Below are 26,102 nucleotides of genomic sequence, written 5' to 3'. Positions count from 1 at the left end.
TTTCTGCCATTTGCAAGCAACTAGAGTCATCTGAATGTTGCTTTCCCGAGCGATTTCCTCAAAGGGGTCCTAATTGACAGCTAACCTCTGGGTCAAATTCAGCCTTGGCGTGTGTGGGTAACTCCTCTGAAGTTCAGTCGAGGAAGAATTGGCCCTAGAACTGTGTAACAACAGCCCTGGCTGGATTTCTGTGGGGACAGAGCTAAAGGATCTGGTGCTAGGGTGGGTTACAACTGCACCTTATACCATACTGGGGAAAAGGGAAAGTGACAATAAAAGAAAAGTGGATCGAGGAATCACTAAAGATTCTGGAGATGGCAGGGAGTTTATAAACAAAAATAGTTTCTGCCAGGTTGGTTTGGGTGTCTGTTTACACCTGATTGATTTCTCAGAAAGTCTCATTACAGATCCCAGGTCAGACTTTCCTCCACAGCTCTACCAATGCATCACAACCCTCTCTGGCAGCATTTATCTATTCCTGTGCTGCTATACATGGGCTAAATAGTGGCTTTGCCCTGGACAAAATGCAGCGTGTAGCCGCACTGACCCAGGAGCAGACTTGGAACTCAGAGGCTCACAATCTGGTCCCCAGTTTCCTAAGGGCTCAAGGAAGAGGGAAGAGAGGGGGGATCTGATTCCATGTGTGCCGTGAGTTTACCTGTAATCTCAAGGGTTATACATCCATGGTATTCCCCAGCATCAGAATAAATATACCATTTATAACCTCCTTGATCAGTTGCTTTTACTTCCTGTATGTGCAATTCAGAAATGTTGTGTTGTAGCACCAACTGAATTCTTCCCTTTTCACTGGAATCCTTTCCTTTCCATGTGTTAATAAAACTTTCTAAGCATGAGTTCTGTTCATTACAGTTTTCACAGCGCTTAACTACCATGTTTGTAATCTTCTTGCTGCCAATGCATGAAATTGCTGCTGTTTTGTTATATTCTGTCTTGACATCACTGCAAGTGAACGGTGCAAGTTCTGAGGGAGGCAGAGGGAAAAGGAACACAAATAAATTATTACTCAAGCAGAAATCATTAAGTGAAAAACAAACCTATTCGATATTTTAGCGATCAAACACTTAAGTGGAGAAAACTTGTATCTATTAGAGACCATTTGGCCATATTCTGTCCCAAGTTATACCTGTGCAACCCTACATAAGCAAATATGTGTAACTGAGCATGGAATTTTAATTTGGGCTAAACTAATCTCTAATGTAATTCCACTGATGTCTGTGGCATTACACCTGGGGTGAATGTGCCCTAAGATGACAGGCAACTGATGGCCAGCATTTAAGTCTACTTTATCCAAAGAGCATTTCCAGTGGAGGGAGTAGCACTGTTACCATATTAGCACATCTTAGTCTCAGCCTTAGTCTGGGATCTTGGGGCCCTGTAGAAAGGGATTCTACCAGGAGAGCCAAAGTAGAGCTTCCTTATTGGCTGAGCCGGTGGGAGTAGTGACCAGCCTGTCTGAGCTGCGTTTCAGAGTAGCAGTGTTTTGTGTTAGTCTGTATCTGCAAAAAGAACAGGAGTATTTGTGGCACCTTAGAGACTAACAAATTTATTAGAGCATAAGCTTTCGTGGGCTACAGTCCACTTCTTCGGATGCAAATAGAATGGAACATATATTGAGGAGATGTATATATACACACACATACAGAGAGCATGAACAGCTGGGAGTTGTCTTACCAACTCTGAGAGGCCAATTAAGTAAGAGAAAAAAAAACACTTTTGAAGTGATAATCAAGATAGCCCAGTACAGACAATTTGATAAGAAGTGTGAAAATACTTACAAGGGGAGTTAGATTCAATGTTTGTAATGGCTCAGCCATTCCCAGTCCTTATTCAATCCTGAGTTGATTGTATCTAGTTTGCATATCAATTCCAGCTCAGCAGTCTCTCGTTGGAATCTGTTTTTGAAGTTTTTCTGTTGTAAAATAGCCACCCGCAGGTCTGTCATTGAATGACCAGACAGGTTAAAGTGTTCTCCCACTGGTTTTTGAGTATTATGATTCCTGATGTCAGATTTGTGTCCATTAATTCTTTTGCGTAGAGACTGTCCGGTTTAGCCAATGTACATGGCAGAGGGGCATTGCTGGCACATGATGGCATATATCACATTGGTAGATGTGCAGGTGAACGAGCCCCTGATGGTATGGCTGATGTGATTAGGTCCTATGATGATGTCACTTGAATAGATATGTGGACAGAGTTGGCATTGGGCTTTGTTACAAGGATAGGTTCCTGGGTCAGTGTTTTTGTTCAGTGATGTGTGGTTGCCTAGACACATGCCTAGAACCCTGACCAGGGGTATTCTATTTGCTACCCAAGATCCATGAACCTGGAAATCCTGGACGCCCGATCATCTCAGGCATTAGCACCCTAACATCAGGTTTGTCTGGTTATGTGGACTCTCTCCTCAGGCCCTACGCTACCAGCACTCCCAGCTATCTTCGAGACACCACTGACTTCCTGAGGAAACTACAATCCATCGGTGATCTTCCAGAAAACACCATCCTGGCACTATGGACGTAGAAGCCCTCTACACCAATATTCCACACAAAGATGGACTACAAGCTATCAGGAACAGTATCCCCGATAATGTCACAGCTAACCTGGTGGCTGAACTTTGTGACTTTGTCCTCACCCACAACTATTTCATATTTGGGGACAATATATACCTTCAAGTCAGCGGCACTGCTATGGGTACCCACAGTATGCCAACATTATTATGGCTGACTTAGAACACCGCTTCCTTAGCTCTTGTCCCCTAACGCCCCTACTCTACTAGCTCTACATTGATGACATTTTCATCATCTGGACCCATGGAAAAGAAGCCCTTGAGGAATTCCACCATGATTTCAATAATTTCCATCCCACCATCAACCTCAGCCTAGATCAATCCACACAAGCGGTCCATTTCCTGGACACTACTGTGCTAATAAGCGATGGTCACATAAATACCACCCTATACCAGAAACCTACTGACCGCTACACTTACCTACATGCCTCCAGCTTCCATCCAGGACACACCACACGATCCATTGTCTACAGCCAAGCTCTAAGATATAACCGCATTTGCTCCAATCCCTCAGACAGAGACAAGCACCTACAAGATCTCTATCAAGCATTCTTAAAACTACAATACCCACCTGCTGAAGTGAAAAAACAGATTGACAGAGCCAGACGAATACCCAGAAGTCACCTCCTACAAGACAAGCCCAACAAAGAAAGTAACAGAACACCACTAACTGTCATCTTCAGCCCCCAACTAAAATCTCTCCAGTGCATCATCAAAGATTTACAACCTATCCTGAAAGATGATCCCTCACTCTCACAGATCTTGGGAGACAGACCTGTCCTCGCTTACAGACAACCCCCCAACCTAAAACAAATACTCACCAGCAACCACACATCACTGAACAAAAACACTGACCCAGGAACCTATTCTTGTAACAAAGCCCGATGCCAACTCTGTCCACATATCTATTCAAATGACATCATCATAAGACCTAATCACATCAGCCATACCATCAGGGGCTCGTTCACCTGCACATCTACCAATGTGATATATGCCATCATGTGTCAGCAATGCCCCTCTGCCATGTACATTGGCCAAACCGGACAGTCTCTACGCAAAAGAATTAATGGACACAAATCTGACATCAGGAATCATAATACTCAAAAACCAGTGGGAGAACACTTTAACCTGTCTGGTCATTCAATGACAGACCTGCGGGTGGCTATTTTACAACAGAAAAACTTCAAAAACAGACTCCAACGAGAGACTGCTGAGCTGGAATTGATATGCAAACTAGATACAATCAATTTAGGATTGACTAAGGACTGGGAATGGCTGAGCCATTACAAACATTGAATCTATCTCCCCTTCTAAGTATTCTCACACCTTTTATCAAACTGTCTGTACTGGGCTATCTTGATTATCACTTCAAAAGTTGTTTTTTTCCTCTTACTTAATTGGCCTCTCAGAGTTGGTAAGACAACTCCCAGCTGTTCATGCTCTCTGTATGTGTGTACATATATTTCCTCAATATATGTTCCATTCTATATGCATCCGAAGAAGTGGACTGTAGCCCACGAAAGCTTATGCTCTAATAAATTTGTTAGTCTCTAAGGTGCCACAAGTACTCCTGTTCTTTCTGAGCTGCGTGTCACTCTGCAGAGCTCACAGGAGACAAATGGGATATAGAGAGTGCTCTAAAACCGACCTGCTGGCTGATTCCAAACCACACTGGTTGTGGTGGGAGTGGAGCTAGAGGGAAGAGGCGATGCTGTGGTTTGCAGTATCCCTTTAGACTATCAGTACTGTAATGTCTCTTCTTGCCAGGCTACTGATCCCTCTCTGCGAAAGACTCTAGCTTTAGTTCTTTCTAAGTAGCCTAACTTGGTTTCCTCCTTGCCCTCGCCCCAGCTCATTGGGTTGCTGGTTTTAATTGTGAACAGTTCAGCTTTCTCCATGGAGCATAAAAAACATATTATTGTGTGATGAGAGGTAAATGCAGTAAAATGAGGTGACTTACTGCTGTGGGACGCACTTGAAAAAACAAACAGGAACAGGAGGCAGACAGCTGTTTTCTGGAGGGAGCCCATCAGGCGTCTCAGATGTCTGAGCTCCTGAGGTGAAAGTTGCTGTAGATGTCCAGCGTTTTGGTATTATTCTATCAGAGCAGAAGAGGTGACATAAATTTCCTGGGTATAAACTTAATTTGCAGCTTTTAGAATTCCCGTCCCCTTCTCATCCTGTTTTATCTCCTTTTCACCAGCAACAAAACAACCCCTCACCACCGGCCTTTTGCCGAAAGAAGAACCCATTGTACAACACAGCAAATGCATTTGGATGATGACTGGGCAGCACGGGGAGGCAGCTCAATCTAGTCAAGGAAGGGGGTTGGCAGTGGGGACACTTGGGTTCTGTCGCTGATTCTGATGCCATGTGACCCTGGCTTAGACTGTCCCTGACCCTGGTGACCACTAAACCACTGAACATTTTTCAGACTCTAATAACTTCCCTGCACTGCTACCCTGGGTGAGATTTGAACCAGTGACTCAGGTGCTAAGCTGCTGGATCCTCCATCACTATCCTGAGATCCATCGAGCTCTCAGAAAATAAGAAACATAAGTCGTATTTATTCTTCATCTGAATTTGTTGATGATAAATAATGGAATTCCTGTACTTTTCCTTTTAAACCACCAGAGGGCGAACTGTGTTCAGTTAACAAGTAACAACGCACAAAATGTATGTTGTTTTGCACTTTTAATCTTTGCAAGCTAAAGGTGCTCTATCCTCCCGTCTCAGGCTACTAGCAACTCCTAAGGAAGTTCCTCTCTGTTTCACAGCACTTAAGTTTATGGAGGATGCTGTACATAAATAAATGTCATTATTTAGAGGGCTGCTGGTAACGTGAAAACAATCTTACTTTTCTCTGAAGATTTTGGACCCACTATTCTTACAAAGTTATTATCACTGAACAAAGTTTAAAAAAATTTTCTCTGTGTTTTCAGTGTATTTATTTTGTACATAGTCAATTTCACCGTTTCCCCTAAACAGTCTATTGGCCATGATCCTGTAAAAAAACTTAGGCAGATGCTTAACTTCACTGAGCTCAGTTAAGGAATTACTCATAAAGATCCTTACAAGCATCATCAACCAGGGAACAGAAATGTCGTTATAACGTCTTTAAAGGAATTTAAGCAAACATTTCTGGACATACTATTTCAAAGGTGGGCTAGCAGAAGCTAGTCAAATTAGAGTCAAATTTTAAAAAATCAAGTTGGCTGATGTCAAACCCCAATGAACAGTGCTATTAAATCCAATGGAAATGAACAATTCTTTGTGTTTGAAATCTTACCATCTGGGTACAGTCCATATTTTTTTTCAACTCTAGACTACCCATCTGTCTTTTTGTTACTCACAGGTTTGTGGAATGATTAGCATCCATGACTGGAGTGACCTCTTAATTTGGCCTGAAAAAAGCCGTCATTTTAGAGGCACTCAAAGGTGTCTGGAATTGTGGTCCATTTCAGTTTACATGTGCCAGCTTTGCAAAAATGAAAAAAATCGCAGACTCTCTGTGTCAAATTTTGTTGCAAGGAAATTATCACGGCTCTGATAGAAACCCCCTGAACAGGGAAGCATACAGCAAAAACACCAACTAATAATTAACTAGACAACCCAGCCTAGAGCCAGAGAGAGGAGCAAAGAGGAGCAAACCCTTAAACCCAGGACTTGTAACTTCACCCGTTGACTTCAATAGGAGTACACCCATAAGTGAGGTTGCTTATGTGCTTAAGTGTTTTGCAGGATACTGGGCCTTTAGATTAGTTGTCTCCTTCATGACCTATGTACGGACTTCTTGTTGTTTATCTTGGGCTCTTGTGTAATCTTTATCTTTGTTTCCATTCTATCACTGTACAACTACCCTCATTTCAGGCTGTGTTTTTTCTGCTACACTCCAGCAGAGTACTGGAGATTTTGTACCTTGGATCTGCCTTTTTCTTACCCTTGGCTACTTCTTGCTCTTATTTTTAATTCTGCAAAGGTCTGTACATTGTCCATTCTTTCCTGAATGGCTCAAACCCTTCGGTACAGATTCTTATCTCTGGGAACACTTTCAATGTCCTCCCTATCACGTTGATGAAAATCATGGACTTGAATTCAGTGCTCAGGAAAGGGTTCCCTTAAGACTGAGCCAGACTTTGCCCAGCATCAGCTTCCTACGCTAACTTCTCCCACAGGCTCCATTAACGCATCTCAATCCCATCCTGCAACATCTACTTATTCTGCCACTAAATCTGCACACAGCTTTGCCAGTGCCCTGACCTACAGCACAGCTGTTCCATTCCTAGGCCCACACACAGCTCTCACCACTGATCTGCAGCACCAACTTTTTTGCCTACACACAGCAGTGCCAATGTACCTTCATTCTGGCTGAAACCAGAGGCAAAGGGGATCCTGCAAAAATGAACTGATGAGAAATTGTACATGGATTTTCACAGACCAACATTTACCAATTTCTCCCAGCTCTGACGTTGATCTGTGAGCCGTATACTACCCTATACAGACACTGTGGCCTGTTCTGTATCTTTTGTGTGGATTTCACAAAATGTGTATGAAATATCTGGACAGCTCTACAAGGTTTTCATGTGGGGCGTTTTATTCAGACCAGTAGAATCAGGCACACACTTAACTAAACTTTTTATTAATGCCAAGATCTACTTGTCCTTGAAATAGATACCTCAATAAAAATGGTGAGGAGGGAACCAGGAATATGAATTAATGAGTCCTGCAGCAGCACTGAAGGGTCCCATCACCAGAACAGCACAATGGGGGAGTGACACGTCACACTCGGCCCCGAGTGTTTGCACCTGTGCCTTCAAGTGACCTCATTTTCCATCCAGCCCTTAAGGTAACATATTGTGCACTACCAGATACCTACAAATAAAACAATTGGACCATGATATAGATCATAGCAGTCAGCTAGAATTGCCAATAGCTGTTAGGGGAAATCATTTCACTAGACTGAACTTTCTGCTTCCCGCTCCAGACTATCAGTTATTGTATGTGGAGCTGGGCTAGAGTTTTCTTTCGGGATGCTAATGTAACCTAAAACACTCCTAGGTAGAGAGATCCAGATTAGCTACATATCTCAGGAGGCTCCGGAGGTGAAGCTACTCCAGCAAAGTTCAGCGGGAAATGTACTTTTCGTGTCCATTTGTCAATAAAAAGGGATTAAAAAAAAAGATAAACCAGAGTCACTAACATGGGACCTTTTAATGTGTGGTAGAGAATTAAAAACTGCCATGCAGGGGGCTTGGGAACAGCTCCTACCTGTCTATGGCTGAAAGATGTTAATAGAGAGGTAGGTGCATTTCATTAAGGAGCACTGATATTAAGTGTGGTTAGTGTTGAATGCAAAGTTTTGTAACTTGAATAAAGACACATGTAAGGCCACACCTGCACTGTAAAAAGCTCCTGGTTGGTCGTTCCACTATGGTTACTGCCTGACACAGGACCCTCTGTTGCTTTTTGCCTGACACAGTTAGCAACATGATTCAGGCTTGCAGTGTAGGGAAAGGGGAAAAACGTGATCCAGGAAACTACAGGCCTGTTAGGCCTTCTCTGAAAAGGTAACTGATTTTTTAGACAAAGGAAATGCAGTAGTTCTAATCTACCTGGATTTTAGGAAGGCATTTGATACAGTTCCACATGGGAAATTATTAGCAAAATTGGAGAAGATGAGGATTGATATGAGAACTGAAAGGTGGATAAGGGACTGATAAAAGGAGAGACTACAGTGGGTCATACTGAAAGGTGAACTGTCAGGCTGGAGGGTGGTTACTAGTGGAGTTCTTCATGGATCAATCTTAGTACCAAACTTATTTAACATTTTCATTACTGACCTTGACACATCAAGAGAGGTACTTCCAACAGAGACAGGGAAATGTTAGTACTGTTATATAAGGCACCTTTGAGACCTCATCTGGAATACTATGTGCAATTCTGGTCTCCCACGTTTAAGAAAGATGAATTCAAACTGGAACAGGTGCCGAGAAGGGCTACTAGGATGATCCGAGAAATGGAGAACTTATCTTATGAGAGGAGACTCAAAGAGCCTGGCTTGTTTAGCCTAACCAAAAGAAGGCTGAGGGGAGAGAAGACTGCACTCTGTAAATGCATCAGAGGGATAAATACCAGGGAGGGAGAGGAGTTGTTTAAGTTAAGCACCAATTGGGACACAAAAACAAATGGATATAAACTGGCCATCAACAAGTTTAGAGTTGAAATTAGATGAAGGTTTCTAATCATCAGAGAAGTGAAGTTCTGGAGCAGCCTCAGTCTTGAACCTAACTGGCTTCAAGACTGAGCTTGAGAAGTTAATGGAGGGGATGGTTTGATGACACTGTCTACAATGGCATGTATCCAATGTGCAACTTCTAATAGCAAATACCCCCAATGGCTGGTGATGGGCTGCTAGATGGGGAGGGCTCTGAGTTACTACAGAGAATTCTTGCCCAGGTATCTGCCTGGTGGGTCTTGCCCACGTGGTCAGGATCTAACTGAACTCCATATTTGGGGTTGGGAAGGAATTTTCCCACAGGTCAGATTGGCAGAAGCCCTGGTGGGTTTTCACTGTCCTCTGCAGCATAGGGCTTGGGTCAATTGCAGGTTTAATCTAGTGTAAATGGTGGATTCTCTGTATCTTAAAAGTCTTTAAACCATGATTTGAGGACATCACTAACTCAGCCAGAGGTTAAGGATCTATTACAGGAGTGTGTGTGTGTGTGGGGGGGGGGGGGGAGGCTCTCTCTGGCCCTAACTAGAAAGCTTGGAGCTCAGATACGAAAGGGTTATGAGTGCATGAATTTTGTTCATCAGCTGCAACCTTTTTGTGTCTCTCATTTTTTCCTGATTTAGCTGTTTCTTGCATTTCATTTGCTATACACAAGCCCTATGTTTATTAAGAGAGAAATAAACAGATTAACTCAGTGGCACTGTTGCCATCAATAGGCATAAATCTAAAGAGATCAGACTTTTAATAATGGGAAGATACAATGTTGATACAACATTAGTAAAGTGTCACGTCCTGCAACCCTTACTCTGGCAAAGCACCCAATGAAGTCAGGGGGATTTTTCTTGAGTGAACACTTAGGACTGCAGGGTTTGTCAGGGGAACCAGTTCTAAGTACTATGAGCTAAATTCATTCCTGGTGTAACCCTCTGATGTCAGTAAAGTTACATCAGTGACTAATCTGTATCTATCTGTACAAGGGGGCATGGAGGAAAAGACGTCCACTCAATGTGCAGCGACAGGCAAAAAAGCAAACAGCATGCTGGCTGGGAATCATTAATAAAGGGATGGATAATAAGACAGAAATATCATACTACCTCTATATAAATCCACAGTACGCCCACATCTTGAATACTGCATGCAGATGTGGTCACCCCATCTCAAAAAAGATATACTGGAATTGGACAAGGTACAGAAAAGGGCAACAAAAATTATTATGGGTATGAAACAGCTTCCATATGAAGAGAGATCAATAAGATTGGGACTTTTCAGCTTGGAATTAGATGACTAATGGGGGCAATATGATAGAGTTCTATAAAATCATGACATGGAGAAAGTAAATAAGGAAATGTTATTTACTCCTTTTCATAACACAAGAACTAAGGGTCACCAAATGAAATTAGTAGGCAGCAGGTTTAAAACAAACAAAAGGAAGAGCACAGTCAACCTGTGGAACTCCTTGCCAGAGGATGTTGTGAAGACCAAGGCACTAACAGGGTTCAAAAAAGAACTAGATAAGTTCATGGAGGATAGGTCCATCAATGGCTATTAGGTAGGGATGGTGTCTCCCTAGCCTCTGTTTGCCAGAAGCTGGGAATGGACTACAGGGGATGGATCACTTGATGACTATCTATTCTGTTCATAACCTCTGAAGCACCTGGCATTGGTCACTGTCAGAAGTCAGGATACTGGGCTAGATGGACCATTGGTCTGACCCAGTATGGCTGTTCTTATGTCCTTATGACAAAGGGGAGATGGTGTTTAGGAGGGTGATAGACAATTAACAGGCTCCAGATCTCCCCTACACTACATAAATGCACCTGCATTTCACAGCCCCCATTGTACACGCACATCAGGTGTTCATCCCATGACCTTTTTGGTGTCTGCTAAAACAAATGGATAGATGATGTGGATCTGGAGATCTCTGCTTTCCTGGGGGTTGACAGAGACCCCAGCAGATCACCAGTTAAATATGGAGGCTGCTATTAGCCTTTTGAAAGGAAACTTGCTCCAAATTTCAGACCCCCTTCGGTAGTAGCAGAATCAGACTTGCTGAAGAATTCAGGGATTGTTGAATTCCTCACACTCCAGTCTAAGTACCTGCTAGCTGTGAGACTGAATCCATAAACGCCATATGACAAATGGAAAATACTAAACAAAATGTGAGCTATTGAAGACAACAAGGAAGTTGAGTCAACAAAAAATAACCAGCCCCAGAAAAGCCTTCCTTGAATTGCCACGCCAAGTCTGCAGCTTCGCTCTGGCAATCCTAGCTGGATTTATATTCACTTTAAGGGTCATTCCTGCTGAGTTATATTTGAAATGAATTGGGACCCATTTACTCAACTGCAGAAAACACTTTTCCTTGTCAATCACACTACAAAAGGAAACGTGCACGATGACGGGAAAGGACAACACACAACATGGCTCTGAGACAAACAAAACAGCGAAATCAGCAATTAACTGGGGTGACGGGATTCTGTGGGGAAGCTGTATTAGACTCCATGGAAAAGAATGCAAAATCAACCAAATATTTTAAAGCACATTTGCTCAAACCACTGGATATTACTCAAGAGTTGTTTACTGCTTGCAGCCTTTAAAGTGAATTTAAAAGAAAAAGAGATGAGGCTGTGTGAAAAGTTAATTTCAAGTCAATACATCCCTGCAGGGCCATCCCTAGCTGTTTTGGTGCCCTAAGCAGCCCCTCCGCTGGGAAGCTGTGTGAGGCTCCGGCCCCCAGGACTCCGGGGGGGGGGGAAAGGGAGAAGACTGGCTGGCGACTTCCTACGGGAAGTGGAATGACCCGCGTCGCCGGCGATTGCTGGGGGGAGGTTTCCCTTTCCCCCCAAGCCTGGAAGCCAGGGAAGCGGAGCAAGCTGGGGCCTGGCCAGTCCACTTCCCGCAGGAAGTGGCCAGCCCCAGCCAGTCGGCCTGGGGTAGGATTACCATATTTCAGCAAGCAAAAAAGAGGATGGGAGGAGCCCCGCCCTAGCCCCGCCCCTGTACTGCCCACTTCCCGCCCCCCTCAGAACCCCCAACCCTCATCCCGCTCCTTGTCCCCTGACTGACCCCTCCTGGGATCCCTGCCCCTAACTGCCCCCCAGGACTCCACCCCCTACCTAAGCCTCCCTGCCTCTTGTCTCCTGACTGCCCAATCCTGAGACCCTCCCCCCATCCTAACTGGCCCCCTAGGACCCTACCCCCTACCAGTGTCCCTTGACTGCCCCAACCCTTATCCACACCCCCAGACAGACCCCTGGGACTCCCACGCCCCATCCAACCACTCCCCACCCCCTGACAGCCCCCCCAGAACTCACGACCCATCTAAACCCCTCTGCTCCCTGTCCCCTGACTGCTCCGATCCCTTTCCCCACCCCTGCCCCCTGACAGCCCCTTCCCAGAACTCCCAACCCCCCTCCCCAGCTCCTTGTCCCCTGACCGCCCCCTCCTGGGACCCCTGCTCCTAACTGCCCTCCAGAACCCCACCCCCTACCTAAGCCTCCCTGTTCCTTGTCCCCTAACTGCCCCCTCCTGAGACCCCCCCCAGCCTAACTGCCCCACAGTATATATGACAAATAGCATCAGTATGATGGGGACACTCACCTGAAGATTAAAATTCTGGATGTGTTATAATGATATAATATAATCAGGACCTGTCTACCTGCTTTGCCCCTTGTATGGTTATTCATACCTGTGTAAAGTGGCTGTCAGATGGGACGATTTTGATAGGGTAACATTTTTTTACCCACTTTGCACAGGTATAAATGGTGAAAAGACAGGAGAGAATCATGCAAAAGTTTTGCTGAGCAGCACTCAAATGCAGAACATTTGTAGCACACCTGTTTCACAGGTTGTGTCTTCACTGCAAAACAAAGTGGTGTGTTTTTACATGGTTAGCAATCTCAATGTAAACTCCTACTGTAATTTTTAACTCATATAGTTAGTTGAGGTAAATCCCAGGTCAGGGGTGTTTGACCTCAACTAATTACAAAGAGAGGTAAAACTACAGTGTCTTGCGTGTAGAATTAACTATCTCAAAGTACAAAACAACATAAAAATATTTTGCAATGAATACATAGCCTTAGTCTCATCTCGGGGCAGGCAAAAGCAATCTTTGTGGGATCAAAACATTTGGGAAAATACTCAAGATTGCAGAGAATTGTTTGCACATCCTAAGCAACCTGCATAGAACACAAGCAACAAGGAACTTCCTTATACAGCATATATTCTAGAAGCGTGAGCTGCTCAGCTGATGATTTAGATTTTCAATACAAATTCCTAACTGTTTAAACTGGAAACCACAAGCTTTGTAATGGAAGAAAACAATGTGGCTGTCACCTGTTCAGAGCCTGGAAAAGAATAACCTAGTACAGTACCTGAAAGCTGACAAGCATCCAAAACAAGTTTTCGATCCCTGACTGCTTCATTCCCTCGTAAAGTCACTTCCAGCAGCTGGGAATCTTGCAAGAGGAGGACTTCAGCTGTAAGCTATAAGCTTTCCCACTCCAGTTTATTCTGCAGCTGCTTCGGCCCATGGGGTTGTTTTCAGAGCCTGGCAGGTGCGTGGAAGCTGCGATTTTCCTGCTTTGTGCTGTTTACCCTTGAACTCGGGGTACATGATGAAATGAAAGCACTGGATTTCCCATCGTAACTCCAAGGAACTTTCGCTTTCATTCTTCTAGCCAGCACTTTTACCTAATTAAATATGAACTGTTACTATCTTTCAATGCTGGATACAGGTAGAGGAATTAGAAATCATTGTACAGGTCAAGAAAAGGTGAGGCTATGCCAGTGGCTGTCGAGTTGTGGGAAGGACCCAACTGCGGCAAAAAGGGAGAAATGACTCAGTGTCTTAATTAAGCACATTATCTGTATTTGTAGAACTGGTTCTTACATGGGTGCTCGGCTGGTGCCATAACCTTAAGCACTGGGGGAATAACAGTAGAGTGTATTGGACCTGCACTGGATATCAGACTAGGACCCCTATTCCCGGAGGCTTCTTTCTAGCTCTGCCACTGATTGGCTGTGTGACTGGGTAAGTCTAGTGAACTTCCCTGAGTCTCAGTTTCTCTATTTGTAAAACGATGCTCACCAGCCATGGCAGGACGATTTGAGATCTACTGATGAGCAGCACTATCTATACAAGTATTGTTATTGTTTAAATGAAAACAGTATGTAGCATTATTCTGCAATGTCCTCTTGAGGGAGGGAGTGCAGCTCGATGGGTTTGAGCAGTGACTCCTGGGTTCTATTCCTTATTGCCTCACCTCTGTCATGTGGCCTTTGCATGCCTCAGTTCACCCATCTCTAAAATGGTTCACAAAGGTATTGGGAGGCTGCATTCCTTACTCAAGTGAAATACTCAGGGACCCAAGCAGAATCATCCCCAGTGTTTGTAAAGTGCTTTGAGATCCCTGGAGGAAAAGTTAAGCATTAACTACTACTGACATCAGTGAACAAGAGGGGCGTGTATTGGTTTCTAGAAAGACAAACAACAAACCAGTGGAGGCTCAGGCACAGCAGTCTCTCCGGCAGTGCTTTGGGCTGCCAGCGTATGGTTTGAACCAAATGTTTCCTGTGGATCTCAGCTGCGTCCCCGACCAATGAAACCTTCCGAGGCAGCATGCAGGGAATGGGAATGGGATGAGGGATTCATGCAAAGCGTAGACTCAGAACACATGTTGCCCTGCTCTCGTGCCTGCTGTTTGCACTGCCACGTTTATGTACAGCAAGAGTCTATAGAACTAACTCGGATAACTCATCCTTAATATGAGAGATGAGTCAGAAGCAAAAGGTCAGATCCAAACACTGCCGATTCTGGAGAAGTTCAGTTCTGCATCTGGACGCTATATTTGTTCATTGTCCATTTCTACTTAATATGATGTTTACAGTTTATGTTTGGTTTGCTTATTACAACATAATGCCAGGGACGTCTTTAGGATTTATGGGGCCCTACACTGTACCCCTATGCTCAACGTGCTCTTAGCAACACAAATGTAAGTTTACAGTGTTGGAAAACTTGCCACATGCACTTTATTAAAACCAGTTTAAACAAATTAAGCACCTATAATGCTGATGGACTATGTCCCCACCCCCCACCCCATTGCTGACAGGCAGCAAAGGATAGTGAACCGCCCTGATGGTGGGGGGCATGGGGCAGGGGGAAGTGGGTCTCCAGTTGCTCCTTGGGGCCTGGGCCGAGGTGGCTTACCTGGAACAAGGAGCACCCACTGATCAGGGTGTCTGTCCACTGGGTGAGGGTGACGCCTCCTGCCCAGCGTGGTCCGGGAACTCCATGCTTCCCGGCCTCCGCATTTGAATAATGGCAGGGTCGGAGCGGGCACCCGGGGCAGGAGGGGGAGCTGCATGTGCAGCACCCTCCCACCAACGCTGCCCCACCCCCGGCAGGGGCCTGAGAGTGCAGGGAGGAGGCGGGGGTCATGCTACGGGGGAGCCCAGCTGTCCGCAGCGCGGCAACCAGAAACCCCCGGGCCTGGCGCTGAGCTGAGCCTCCCTCACAGCACCAAGTGGTACAAGCCCTTGGGGCCAGAGTGGAGCCGCGGAGGCTGAGAGCTCCTCTCCACCCCCGTCACTAGCAGGAGTCCTCAGCTGACGGCCAACTGGCCGAGAGGAGAAAGTGGGCAGGGGCGGGGGGGAGGAAGAGGGCAGCCCAGGGCCCGCTGTCCGAGAGCAGCCGGAGGGAGGGGTTGGGCCAGAGAGGAACCAGCGCTGTGGCTGCTTGGCTTCGGTGCGCATGGAGCATCGGGTCAGGCCAGTGCACGGCACCCTGGGCATCCACCCTGGCCGCCCACCACAAAAACGCCATCCCTGATCCTCGTGGTGCCCCAAATTTTCTGGTGCCTTACGCAGCCCCCTATGCTGCATATGTCTAAGGACGGCCCTGCTTAATTCATTTTAAGAAGGGTAAAGAAGGTGACTTAGAAGGATCATACAGGAGAACTCAGAATCCTTTTAGATAGAGAATAGCGATTAAATGGACTTATTTTAGTGGTGGTGGCAGTAGAGAGGTTTCTTACTATCTGTAATAGTTGTTATACTGTCTCATAAGAGCTTCAGCCCAACTTTTTGTATCAGGCCTTCACTCAGCCATCTGCTATTGGTCCATTTCACATGCCCCCTTTTTGCTTCAAAGGAGGCATCACAGAAAATGCCGGGCACTTGCCTTGGGTGGTAATCACTGCTGTACAGGAAGTGGAGAGCCCTTTCTTCTGCAGACGCTTGAATGCCATTTGCCTTGGTCATGTTTTGGGTTTTCAGCCCTTCATCCTTCAGAAATAGATAAATTAAATTTCATGTGATTTACTCTGTGTATGGGACGGTGGTGATGGGGGATGTTTAGATGAAACCAAACTAACCAGCATCCCATCCCATCTGAACGGACATTCATTGCCCTATCACACTGTTTCCCCCAGTGCCTTTGGCCCTTCTTCTGATACTGTACAATGTGCTGCATGTCAGTTAGCTACCTAGCTGCTACCCTCTTCCTCCCCCAAGATGGCTGCACTTCATTGGTATTGTGTGTACCCCTAGTTCATGAAGCCCTCTGGTATCTTTCTGAGTGAAACGAGCCATAAAACTGCAAAATAGGATGATCTAATCTGTTTGCCATCCTGAAAGTGAAAGCACATTTATCTTGAACTCGATCATTCATATTAGGCTGGCTCATTTATAACAAGCTATTTGTGACTGATAAACAAAGGGATATAAAGTGTTTCCAGTAAGTCAGCCCATGTGATTTTTTTTAAAACCCATAAAGTGGCAGTAGTGAACACAAGCTTCCAAAGGCTAAAGTTACTCTGACTGTGTTTACCAGTTTCAGTAGAGTGGCGGTCTAGGGTTTAGTAATGCAAGCAGGAACCAATTAGAAAAAAAACAACTAACTAACCCAAGATATTGCTAGGCAGACTAGAAATGGTATAGGTCAGCACTCCAGGTATCCATGAATTTCAGTTGTCATTTTGCATACTGAGCATTTTAAATCTTCTTTCAGAGCTTTAATTAAACTAAATGGGACAAAAGTCCTACCTAGTGTAAGTCCACTGGCTTCAATCGATGGAAAAATTTGAACTGCTCAGACACATGGGAAACAATCAGGGCTATTAAGTCATATACGTGCGCTTCGATTTACTTTCTCATATTACAAGAACAACATAACATTCAATGTACTTGAAAGGCATCACATTGAGGTTATAACTTTTTTATGCAAAAAGAATGATTAACCTGTGGAACTCTTTGACTCAAGGATATAATTGAGTCCAAGATCTTAGTGGGACACAAAAAAACCAGACATTTATATAGATAACGAGTTACAGAGTTACATTAGCTAGGAAAATATTGTTAAGCTCTATAACCTGGAGCTGTGCAGGAACTGGAATTTCCATTTTGTGAGAAATTCTCCTATTTCAGAATTTGTTTTCATGACGAGTCAGAATAAAATGTCGAGTTTTGAAGCATCCCATGATTTTCAAAAATATTTGTTTTGAGATCAATTGAACCATTTCATTTCAGTTTTTACTTTTTAGATTTTTAATTTTTTTCTAACACATTTCAAAATGAAAATTTTTTGAAATGAAAAATCAAAACATTTGGTTCCAAAAATGTTGAAATTGAATTAAATTAAAATTAAATTTCATCAAAATCAACATATTCTTGCAGAAAAGAGCAGCTCTACTAGAATCCCTTATGCTTCTGGGCAGAAATCAATCACTTCTGATGGGGCTCAAGAAAGAACTTCACCTAGCGATTGGTTATTCCATAATTGTACAGTCTGGTGTTTCTTGCACCTTCCTTTGAAGCATCTGTTACTGGCCACTCTGAGAAAGATGTTATCGTTACATATTTTAGTTAATTAACCAGTTACCTCAACTAGTATCTCACTGGTCTTTGGATCTCTATTCCTTAGAGAATATACAGACTAAAGAATTATTTTAAACTTATGCAAGCATAGACTCAAAACACATGATGCCCTGCTCTCGTGCCTGCTGTTTGCACTGCCACGTTTATGTACAGCAAGAGATGATAGAAAAAGAAATCCTGGAAAGCCATTTCTGGACTCTAATCTGGTTCAATGTGCCGTGGAGACGGAAGAGTGGCAAAGAGTGGTGGATTTAAGTAATAATGGTGGATTCCATTAGAAAGATTCTGCCACATTTCAAAGTGCTTTATTGTACGGTCATATTCTGAGGCAAATGGGCCCAGATCCTCAAAGGCATTTAGTTGTATAACCTGAACTGATTTCATTGATTTAGGACCCTAAATACCTTGGAGGATCTGGCCCACAGTTGCTAATTCCTAGCACGTAGTACTAGGATCCCAAGTGGGCCCCTGGGACAGAAACTGACTCAACATGGTTGTGTATCCACCAGTAGAAGGCAGAGGATTGAAAAAGAAATCCCAAGCTGGGAGTCGCTGCTTGGGAAGTTTGGGGATGAACACACCTTGAGTGGAACAGGGAGGCTGGAGAGTTTGGTCTAGAACACGAGATGTGGGAGTTCTGGGTTCCAACTCCTGACTCTGTCGATCTTTGGCCACACAAGAGCAAGTTCTTGTCCTCCAACACAACACCCAGATAAACAGGCTTTGTCCAGGGACCTATGCATGGAGTTGAGAGGATGGTATATAGAGCAGTCAGATAGCCAGTGAGTTGTGCTAGTGATAGTGACCCACAATGCACCTCTTATGCAGGGGTTTCCCCAAGCCATGGCCCAGGCCCACTGCCTCTCACACTCCCATGTCCCTTGCCACAGAGAAAGCCCACGTGGCACAGTGCTCTGTGGGTGGAGGGAGACTTCACCCTGTTTCTTGACAGAAATGAAAACCATGCTGTGCACCAGCATGGGGGGATGAATCTGGGCTGGCACGTTTTAAAGCAAGTGGACATTTTATACTGAAGTGAACAGACACTTGAGTCAGCAAACGGGTTGCCTTTTCCTGAAACACATCCACACGAGCCGTCCCAGTGACGTCAATGGAATTGTGTGTGTAAGTGTAAGCAAAGTCTGGATGAGCTCTCCCCTGACATCTAGTGGTGAGCTGTGGAAAAAGACTTCAGAAGCTGATCTCATTTGCATGGACACACCCACCCTGCCTAGGTGCTCAGCATGATGGGACTGCTTGCCCAAATGATCACTGTGTTGGATCCCCAGTCTCCTTGTTATTGGGGCAGGAGTAATGGAAGGTTGCTATCCTTGTTGTGTGAACCGAGGGCAGCAGAACTGTACCTGGCATACCCCAATGGAGGGACTCACCCTCAACTGAACAGTACTCGCTAGGCAGAGTACATGGGTTCCCAAGCCCAATGAGTTGAGAGAGAGGGTGTGGATAAGTACTTGATTCTTCTTTTCTCCATGGTATAATAAAAGAGCTAATTTAGACTCAATTGAGAGTCTTGTTACATGCTGAAGAGCTGAAATCACTGTTATCTAAGTCTAAATATTAGACCTAGTTTGGGACAGTGTCTCAATGACAAGAAATGGCCCAGTATGCACCAGCCGTGAATGTTAGCCCACTAATAGCTGGAATCACTGAGAGTTGTGTTAAGTGTGTGGGGGGGCCCTGAAGACATCTTGGCGAGTGGGCAGCTAGTGGAGAGGTGTGGGCAAGTGGCTAACAGGGTGGGTGGCGGAGAGTGTTAGGTACAAGAACTAGAATGGATATGGAAGCAGGGAGCCCCCTAACAATAAATGAGCTCTCCGTCCTTTACTGTGAGACTAGCATCTATCATCTGATTGGTTATCACCCTCTACCATGTAATTCCCCCACCCCTTCCTATAATGATACAAGTGAAGACAGCTTATGTAAACCAAACAAAAAATGTTTATTTGGGGAGATGTACACAAAGCCGGCACAGGGAAGTAAATAAACATTAACTGAAACGTATTCTTTTACAGGTGCAATAACCTAGTGAACACGTGGTGTGAAGCCAGGACCCAAATCAATACCAGATGGGGTACAAGGTAAGTATGACATACATATATCACCCTTATGTCAGTTGCTCAGGACCTCTATCTCTTAGCTCTTATAGAGCATTGAGAGAGGAACACTGAGGCAATCCCTTGTTGGTCTGTTCTTCCCTGATGACACCAAGACAGGTTTTTGCGATGACAGCAGGGCGTCTGAAGGCAGATGATAACGGCTGTGACAGGTAACTGATCCGGAGTCTAGACGGCCTCCTCCTCGTCCTCGACCCCATCCTCGTCCTCCCCTCATTCCCCCGCAGCCCTTGTTTTGATAAGTTTGTAACTGCAAAACCAAACATTTTGTTTCGGTACTCATTTTCTTCTGCTCTATGCAAGCTGCACAATGATTGGCAACTGTCACCCATTCAGAAAGGGGTTTAGTTTGCCAACCAATGCAGATAGTCCTTAACTGTTGCCGAACGTTCGGTAAGAGTCCCTGAATGAAAGCAGCCCCTACGGCCTCTCTGGCATTTTCAGCTGGCTGAGCAATTCCCGAATGTTGTTCAAAGACCTTAGTCAGTCTATCTAGACAATCAGCGGGGGACTCTCCTTTGTTCTGTTTACAGTTGGTAATCTTTGTCCAATCCATTTTCTTAGGGCAAACCTCAATAATGGAGTTAAAGAGACGGTCCCTAGCCTCGCTCAACTCACGCTCAATTCCAGGGTCGGCAGTGGGCCAATCAGCCTGTCTGGAAAGCCGTTGTCGAAATTCGGCTGGCATAACTACCCGCAAGAGTTGATTAATATCCACCCAAGATGGATTATAACACTGAATCACTGTCCGGAGCACTTCTCTAAATTTTTCTAGCTCCTCCCTGACATTAGGAAATTCCTTTACCAAGTTTCTAAGATCCCCTAGTGTCCAAGGGGCATGCACTGTAACCAACTCCCCCACAGCCCCAGGCAATTCTCTTAAAGGAGCCCAGAGTGTTTGTGCCTGGCATCTAGTAAAGTAACGGACACCTTCATCAGAAGGACCAGGGTCGGGCGAGCTACTGGAGGGCTCAGAATCACTCCTTTGAGGTGAAGAGGAGGATTCTCTCACAGGAGAAGAAAGAACAATTTGTGCAGTTGATACACGCAGGGCCGGCTTTAGCAAGTGTGGGGCCCAATTCCTGGGGCTTGTACTCACTGGGCAGCGCTCCCAGTCTTCAGCGGCACTTCGGATTGCTGGCCGGGGAACAGGGGTCGCGGGGCTTGCTGCGCTCCGGCTGGGGTCGTGGGGCCGCCGCACTCCAGCCGGAGCTCCAGCCAGGAGAGCGGGGCCGCGGAGCTGTCGTGCTCTGGCCAGAGCTCCAGCTGGGAGAGCGGGGCCATGGGGCTTGTGGCGCTCCGGCCAGGGTCGCAGGGTCATGGGGCTCCCGAGCTCCGGCCAGAGCTCTGGCCAGGGGAGCGGGGCCACCAAAGACCCCGGAGCGGACCGCCGCCGCCTGCTGGGGTGAGTAAAAAAATTTAAGAGGCGCCTAAGGAGCAGGGCCCAATTCTGGGGAATCGGGCAAATTAGCCTAAAGCCGGCCCTGGATAAACGCTGCGGTGAAACTGTCACTATCGGGTGAAACTCGCTAGCAGGCACAGCCTGCGGAGGGGGAGCAGAGGGAGGCAAAGGCTGCGGCCATGGAACATTGCTGAAAAAATCTACAATGTTCTCAGCAGCTTCCTCCTCACTCTCAGCCTTAACTAATTGGGGATAAAGAGGAGCAGAAGGAATTGCTTGAGCAGGAAAACATCCGGATGCCTTACATTTAAGTTTTAAATCCTGTACTTGAGTTTTTAATTTTTCCTGGGAGTCCTTTAGACTCCACACCCGAGACTCATGGGGTCTCTTTGTTGCTTCCTCCCCCAATAGACAAATTGCTCCCACTGTGTATCAGAGGCTTTTGGTGATGTAAGGGTTCCTCTGAGGTATGTAAGTTTATCTAAATCGAAGGTACCTTATAGTGGGCATTATTTAGATGGATTTTCACGAGTGTAAAGATTCCAATTTTTTAAATATCTGCAGGTTTTAGGACCATAATGTACGTACATGTAATATGCTGGGGTGCCCTTAGCGGGTGAGGGGGAATGCTTAGACTGTTCCCCACCTATGTTCCAATCATACACTGGGAGAATGCCCTGTCTGCTAGCGGCTCATAAACTAAGGATCTCACCCTACAGGGCACTCACACAGGAGAGGCTAACGAGGATGGCCACGACCCTCCTACACCTCCCTTCAGCAAAGAGCATCGGCTAGTCTCCGAGAGATGCTGCCGTTTACTCTCATTGCTTCCAGTGAGATGATCAGACTGTCAGTGGCTCACACGGAGAGGAGAAGGGGAGGGAAGATGGGTTCACACACTCCTAGATCCAGGCAGCTTCCTCGCCGGACGATGCCAGGCAGAGACAGCCCACCGTGGGTCGGATCTTTTACCGATCCTCTAGGCGGAGTCACCGGGCTTGCTTTAGAATATTTCTGGTCACGAGCTACTGCTTCGCAGAATACTCTGGGCATCTTCCGGTGACTCTCATTCACACTGGTGTACACACACACACACACCAAGGCCTCTGTTTCTAAATACCACGATACATCTGTACCTTATGTCCGGACTCAATACACTTTCCCTTATGACGCGGTAACAACCCCTCAGCACCAGTGCATATCTCATGCATTTCCCTTATGCATTAACCTTATTGGGTGTGGCAAAACAGTTCCCCAGCACCGCTCTGCATCTGATCTTGCTGCACAGTCAATAAGTTCAGATGGCATAAGCCCAACAGGGACAGATGGCCCCATGGACAGTCCTCTTCCGACACCCCTATAGAGACTTCAAAAGGTCTCTTACCTCTATTGTGGTGCCATGGAGTTCGAAGGGGAACGATCCGCAGTAGCTGCCAGTGTCTCCGCAGGCGTTGCCATCCCGGATGAGCCCCCAAATTGTCGGAGAAAAACAGAGTTCTCACTCTTAGGTTCGGTGCAGCAAATCAGATACTTTATTATCTATAGCAATTGTGTGGAGGGAGAGAGCTAAACAGGTCTCTCTACAGGTAAACAATTACATCAAGCATTTATACCTTTGTCACAGACAATAATGAGCAACAGCTGCATTTTGTTTATACATAGGTCATCCTGATAACTTATTTTTCTCACTTATTTAGTCTCTAGTCTACATTCCATCATATCTAACACAAGGTCGTAACAACTTCTCACACAGTTCTTTCCCTCTCGCCTCACACAATCCTTGCTTCTACAAATCTTGTGTTATTAGGGTTACAGCTAGCCTGACTCTTGCTAACAGAGACTGTTTGCATTGACATCCCCTTCAAATCACTGTCAGTTCTTTCTCTACTTCCACAGTCTGTTGGAGCAAGACGCGTGCACCTGCCTCTAGGATGGGCAGCCCCTACCTGAGGTAACTGCCGGCCTTATAAAGATTCTAAGGGGAGAAACCCCGTGGAATCCCCGCACAAAACTGGTTTGAGCTGGTACTTGTTTACCATTGTACCACTGCTGACTGTTGAAAAGGGCAGGAAGCATTCTAGCTAACCCTCGTGTCACATGACCAATACTCCATTTTGGATTATAACATGGATACCACCCAAATACAATAAACAATGATAATACAAACACAAACTTTAGGAATTTGCACCTAACAAAAGGCACGACCAGCAGGGCAGCTGGCGGAGAGGCATGGCAAGCGGCCAGCAGAAAAGCTGATGGAGAGGGTCAGCGAAGAGCCCCGTAGAGGCGTGGCAATCGGCCATTGGGGCGATGAGCGAGTGCCTGAGCAGTGCAGAGTATAAGGTGCCTCCTTACTCCCACACCCCTGCCTTCCACACAGGGTGGGAGGTGAACTCTGCGGGTGAACCTCTGAACTCTGTGACTGCACTGGCCAAGGACAGCAACTGTGAGTGGGGGTACAGAGAAGGTACAGGCACACTAAAGGGACTTTTGGGTTGCTGGATTTAAGACCCTGAGGGGAAAGGACACTTATTTGAGGATGGGTCTTTTGCTCATGGTTTGTGTTTATGAACCCTGGTTGTGGTGTTTTCCCAAATTAATGCTGAGTTAATTCCCTCCTTTTATTAATAGTTTTTGCTAAACTCAGACTCTGTGCTTGCAAGTGGGGAAGTACTGCCTCTTAGAGGTGCCCAGGGGGTACTTGTAATTGTCCCAGGTCACTGGGTGGGGGCTTGAGACGGTTCTGTGTTGTATTGTTGAAAAGGAACCCCTAGATACTGAACCCGGCCCTTGTTGCTGCTGGCTTCACCTGGCAGAAGGTTTACATGAGTAAGGGCTGCAATGCAACTTGCAGACTCAGGCTCCGGGACAGAGGGGATTGCCCTCCTACGATCAGAGGGATGCATTTCCCTTTGACTATCTGCTCTCAAGTTTTAGGGCTGGGAGCTCTCCCAGGCTTCCTCCCACACTTCATTTAAACCCATTTGTTTGCCATTTTTGTCTCCTGGAGTAGGAGCCCTTCTGGTATAAACATTTTCATCCAACACCTTGTGCTTCTACAGCTCGAGTTGTGTCTTTCTGCCCATTCCTTTTGGCTCTTGTGTGGCAAGAGCTTCTACCAAGCACATGAAATGAAACACGGGACTGGGTGCTAGTCTTTGCTTCCTTAATCACTTCCTTCGCATCTGATCATCTTCAGTGGATGTTGCGAGACTCCTCTTCCCCCTTTCCCCCCTCCCCCGGTGTTTAAAGGTGGTAATCACAAAAGTGGGGGATTTCACTATTTACAGTGCTCAGAGGTGGTTGGTGGTTCTCTTAAAATTATACTGCTGTATGTAGGATATGTTTCTGAGTTATGTGAAGAAAGCTTAGACCAGATAGATAGGTGCCTTTGCTAGCATTTCTATAGATTTAAAGAAATAAACATTCACCCTACTGCAGAACTGATGGAAGAACTTGGCTTCTGGAATGACCTATGTCCTGCTGCTGATGCAATCTTTCGCCTTATTTCCATGTTTCTCTCTAGATATTCCCCATGCATTGGTTACCCCCAAAATGGAAAATTGAAACCCATTCAGATTTGCTAATTATTGTAATTCAGATTTTGAACCCTAAGAGGTGGAAGGATAAAGCACAACCGTCCTTCGTACTAAAGGCCTCAATTGCCAGAAAAGAATCCCGAAACCTTGTTTATCTACAATCTTTAAACCATTTTAAAACCATTTTTAGTCTTCTTTCCAACTATAATAATTAAGACAGAAATCAAAACGGTGACTACAATATCCTGTCTGGTTAAAACCTTCTCTTCAGTCAGCAGACAGAAAGAATCCAGAGACTAAAATTGTCGAGAAATAATTTCCCACTTGCCAGTAAGTTGATTTAATGGCTCTTTAATTTCTATGTGAAAATCTTTCATATCATTGAGTAGATTGGGTGCTAAAATGACACCACAGCCAGCAATTCTCATTTTAGCAGAAGACATTGATCCATTGCATTATAAAACAAATCAACTTGTATTTGTGTTTTGATTACAGTTATTTACAGGATTGGTTAAAGGGGCACAGAGCCAAGTAGTTTAGTTCAAAACTTTCTATACTTTGGAAGTTGCACATTATGGCCTTGGTCCTACAAGCTTCTGATCATCACCAGGGGAGTTGAACATCATACCGGGGAGACCTATTAGGGGATGTCCTTTGATTATTGCCCTTGTTTCTGGTATGAATAGTAAGCTCCGAGGAACTAAAAAATATTCCATTGTCTTCTACTGTAGGTGTCTTGCATAGCTATAGCTGCATATGGGTGGACTGCCAGCCCCGTCTCTCTTCCCTGCTATGGGCACCTCCTAGCAGAGGTCAGTGGGAGTGCTAGGTGCCTTTCTCAGGCATGCCCCGCTCAGCCCCACTCCCACCCTGGCAGAAATCTGGGGCGTGCACATGACCCCACGTGACCCCCCCCCACATAGCACCTCAGCTCCCTGCTCTGTGAGATACAGGTGAAGGGAAATCAAGTCTCCTCCATGAACAATCATGGGCTAGCAGCCTGTCCCTTCCTCGCCCACAGCAACAGTTACCTGCTTGGCAGTAGGTGTCCGCAGCCCTCTCTGGCCTGGGCCGTGCCCACAGCGGGGAGGCAATGGGAGAAGTAAGTGGGAAGGAGCTGTGAGGGGAGCAGAGGCAAGTTGGTGCTGGCTTGGAGCAGGTGTGGAAGGCACGGGGGGGGGGGCACGAAAGGGGACATGGGGCGATCATGTGCCCCCCCACACACCTTTAAATTGCCCCCCCACCATCAAGAGTTATGGGTCATTTCTGGCTCAGAGTGCATCAGATTCAACATGCTCATCTCTCAGGTCCCAATCCTGCACTGTGATCTCATTGT

At 45.7% G+C, this 26,102-nt stretch overlaps 1 protein-coding gene across 6 annotated transcripts in view; it reads right to left on the bottom strand.

Moving 5' to 3' along the window:
• The window catches only part of LOC117887347, a 69,366-nt gene that overhangs the window by 4,302 nt on the left and 38,962 nt on the right, over positions 1-26,102 (bottom strand). For 3 of the 6 annotated variants that reach the window (XM_034789877.1, XM_034789875.1, XM_034789879.1), the window contains exons 2-3: positions 4,545-4,682; positions 659-982 (exon numbers count right to left, since the gene is read on the bottom strand). In XM_034789877.1, the coding sequence (XP_034645768.1) occupies positions 659-982; positions 4,545-4,614 (394 nt within the window). In that variant the 5' untranslated portion in view covers positions 4,615-4,682. Of the gene's footprint in view, positions 1-658; positions 983-4,544; positions 4,683-7,259; positions 7,532-9,910; positions 9,950-13,189; positions 13,427-26,102 lie in introns of those variants that run through there. The other 3 variants (XM_034789873.1, XM_034789878.1, XM_034789876.1) reach the window with 3 other exon arrangements.

Source organism: Trachemys scripta, chromosome 14 (genome assembly GCF_013100865.1).
Source record: "Trachemys scripta elegans isolate TJP31775 chromosome 14, CAS_Tse_1.0, whole genome shotgun sequence".
Lineage (NCBI taxonomy): Eukaryota > Metazoa > Chordata > Testudines > Emydidae > Trachemys > Trachemys scripta.
Note: the sequence above shows the minus strand (reverse complement) of the source record. Positions and strands in the feature narration are given on the sequence as shown.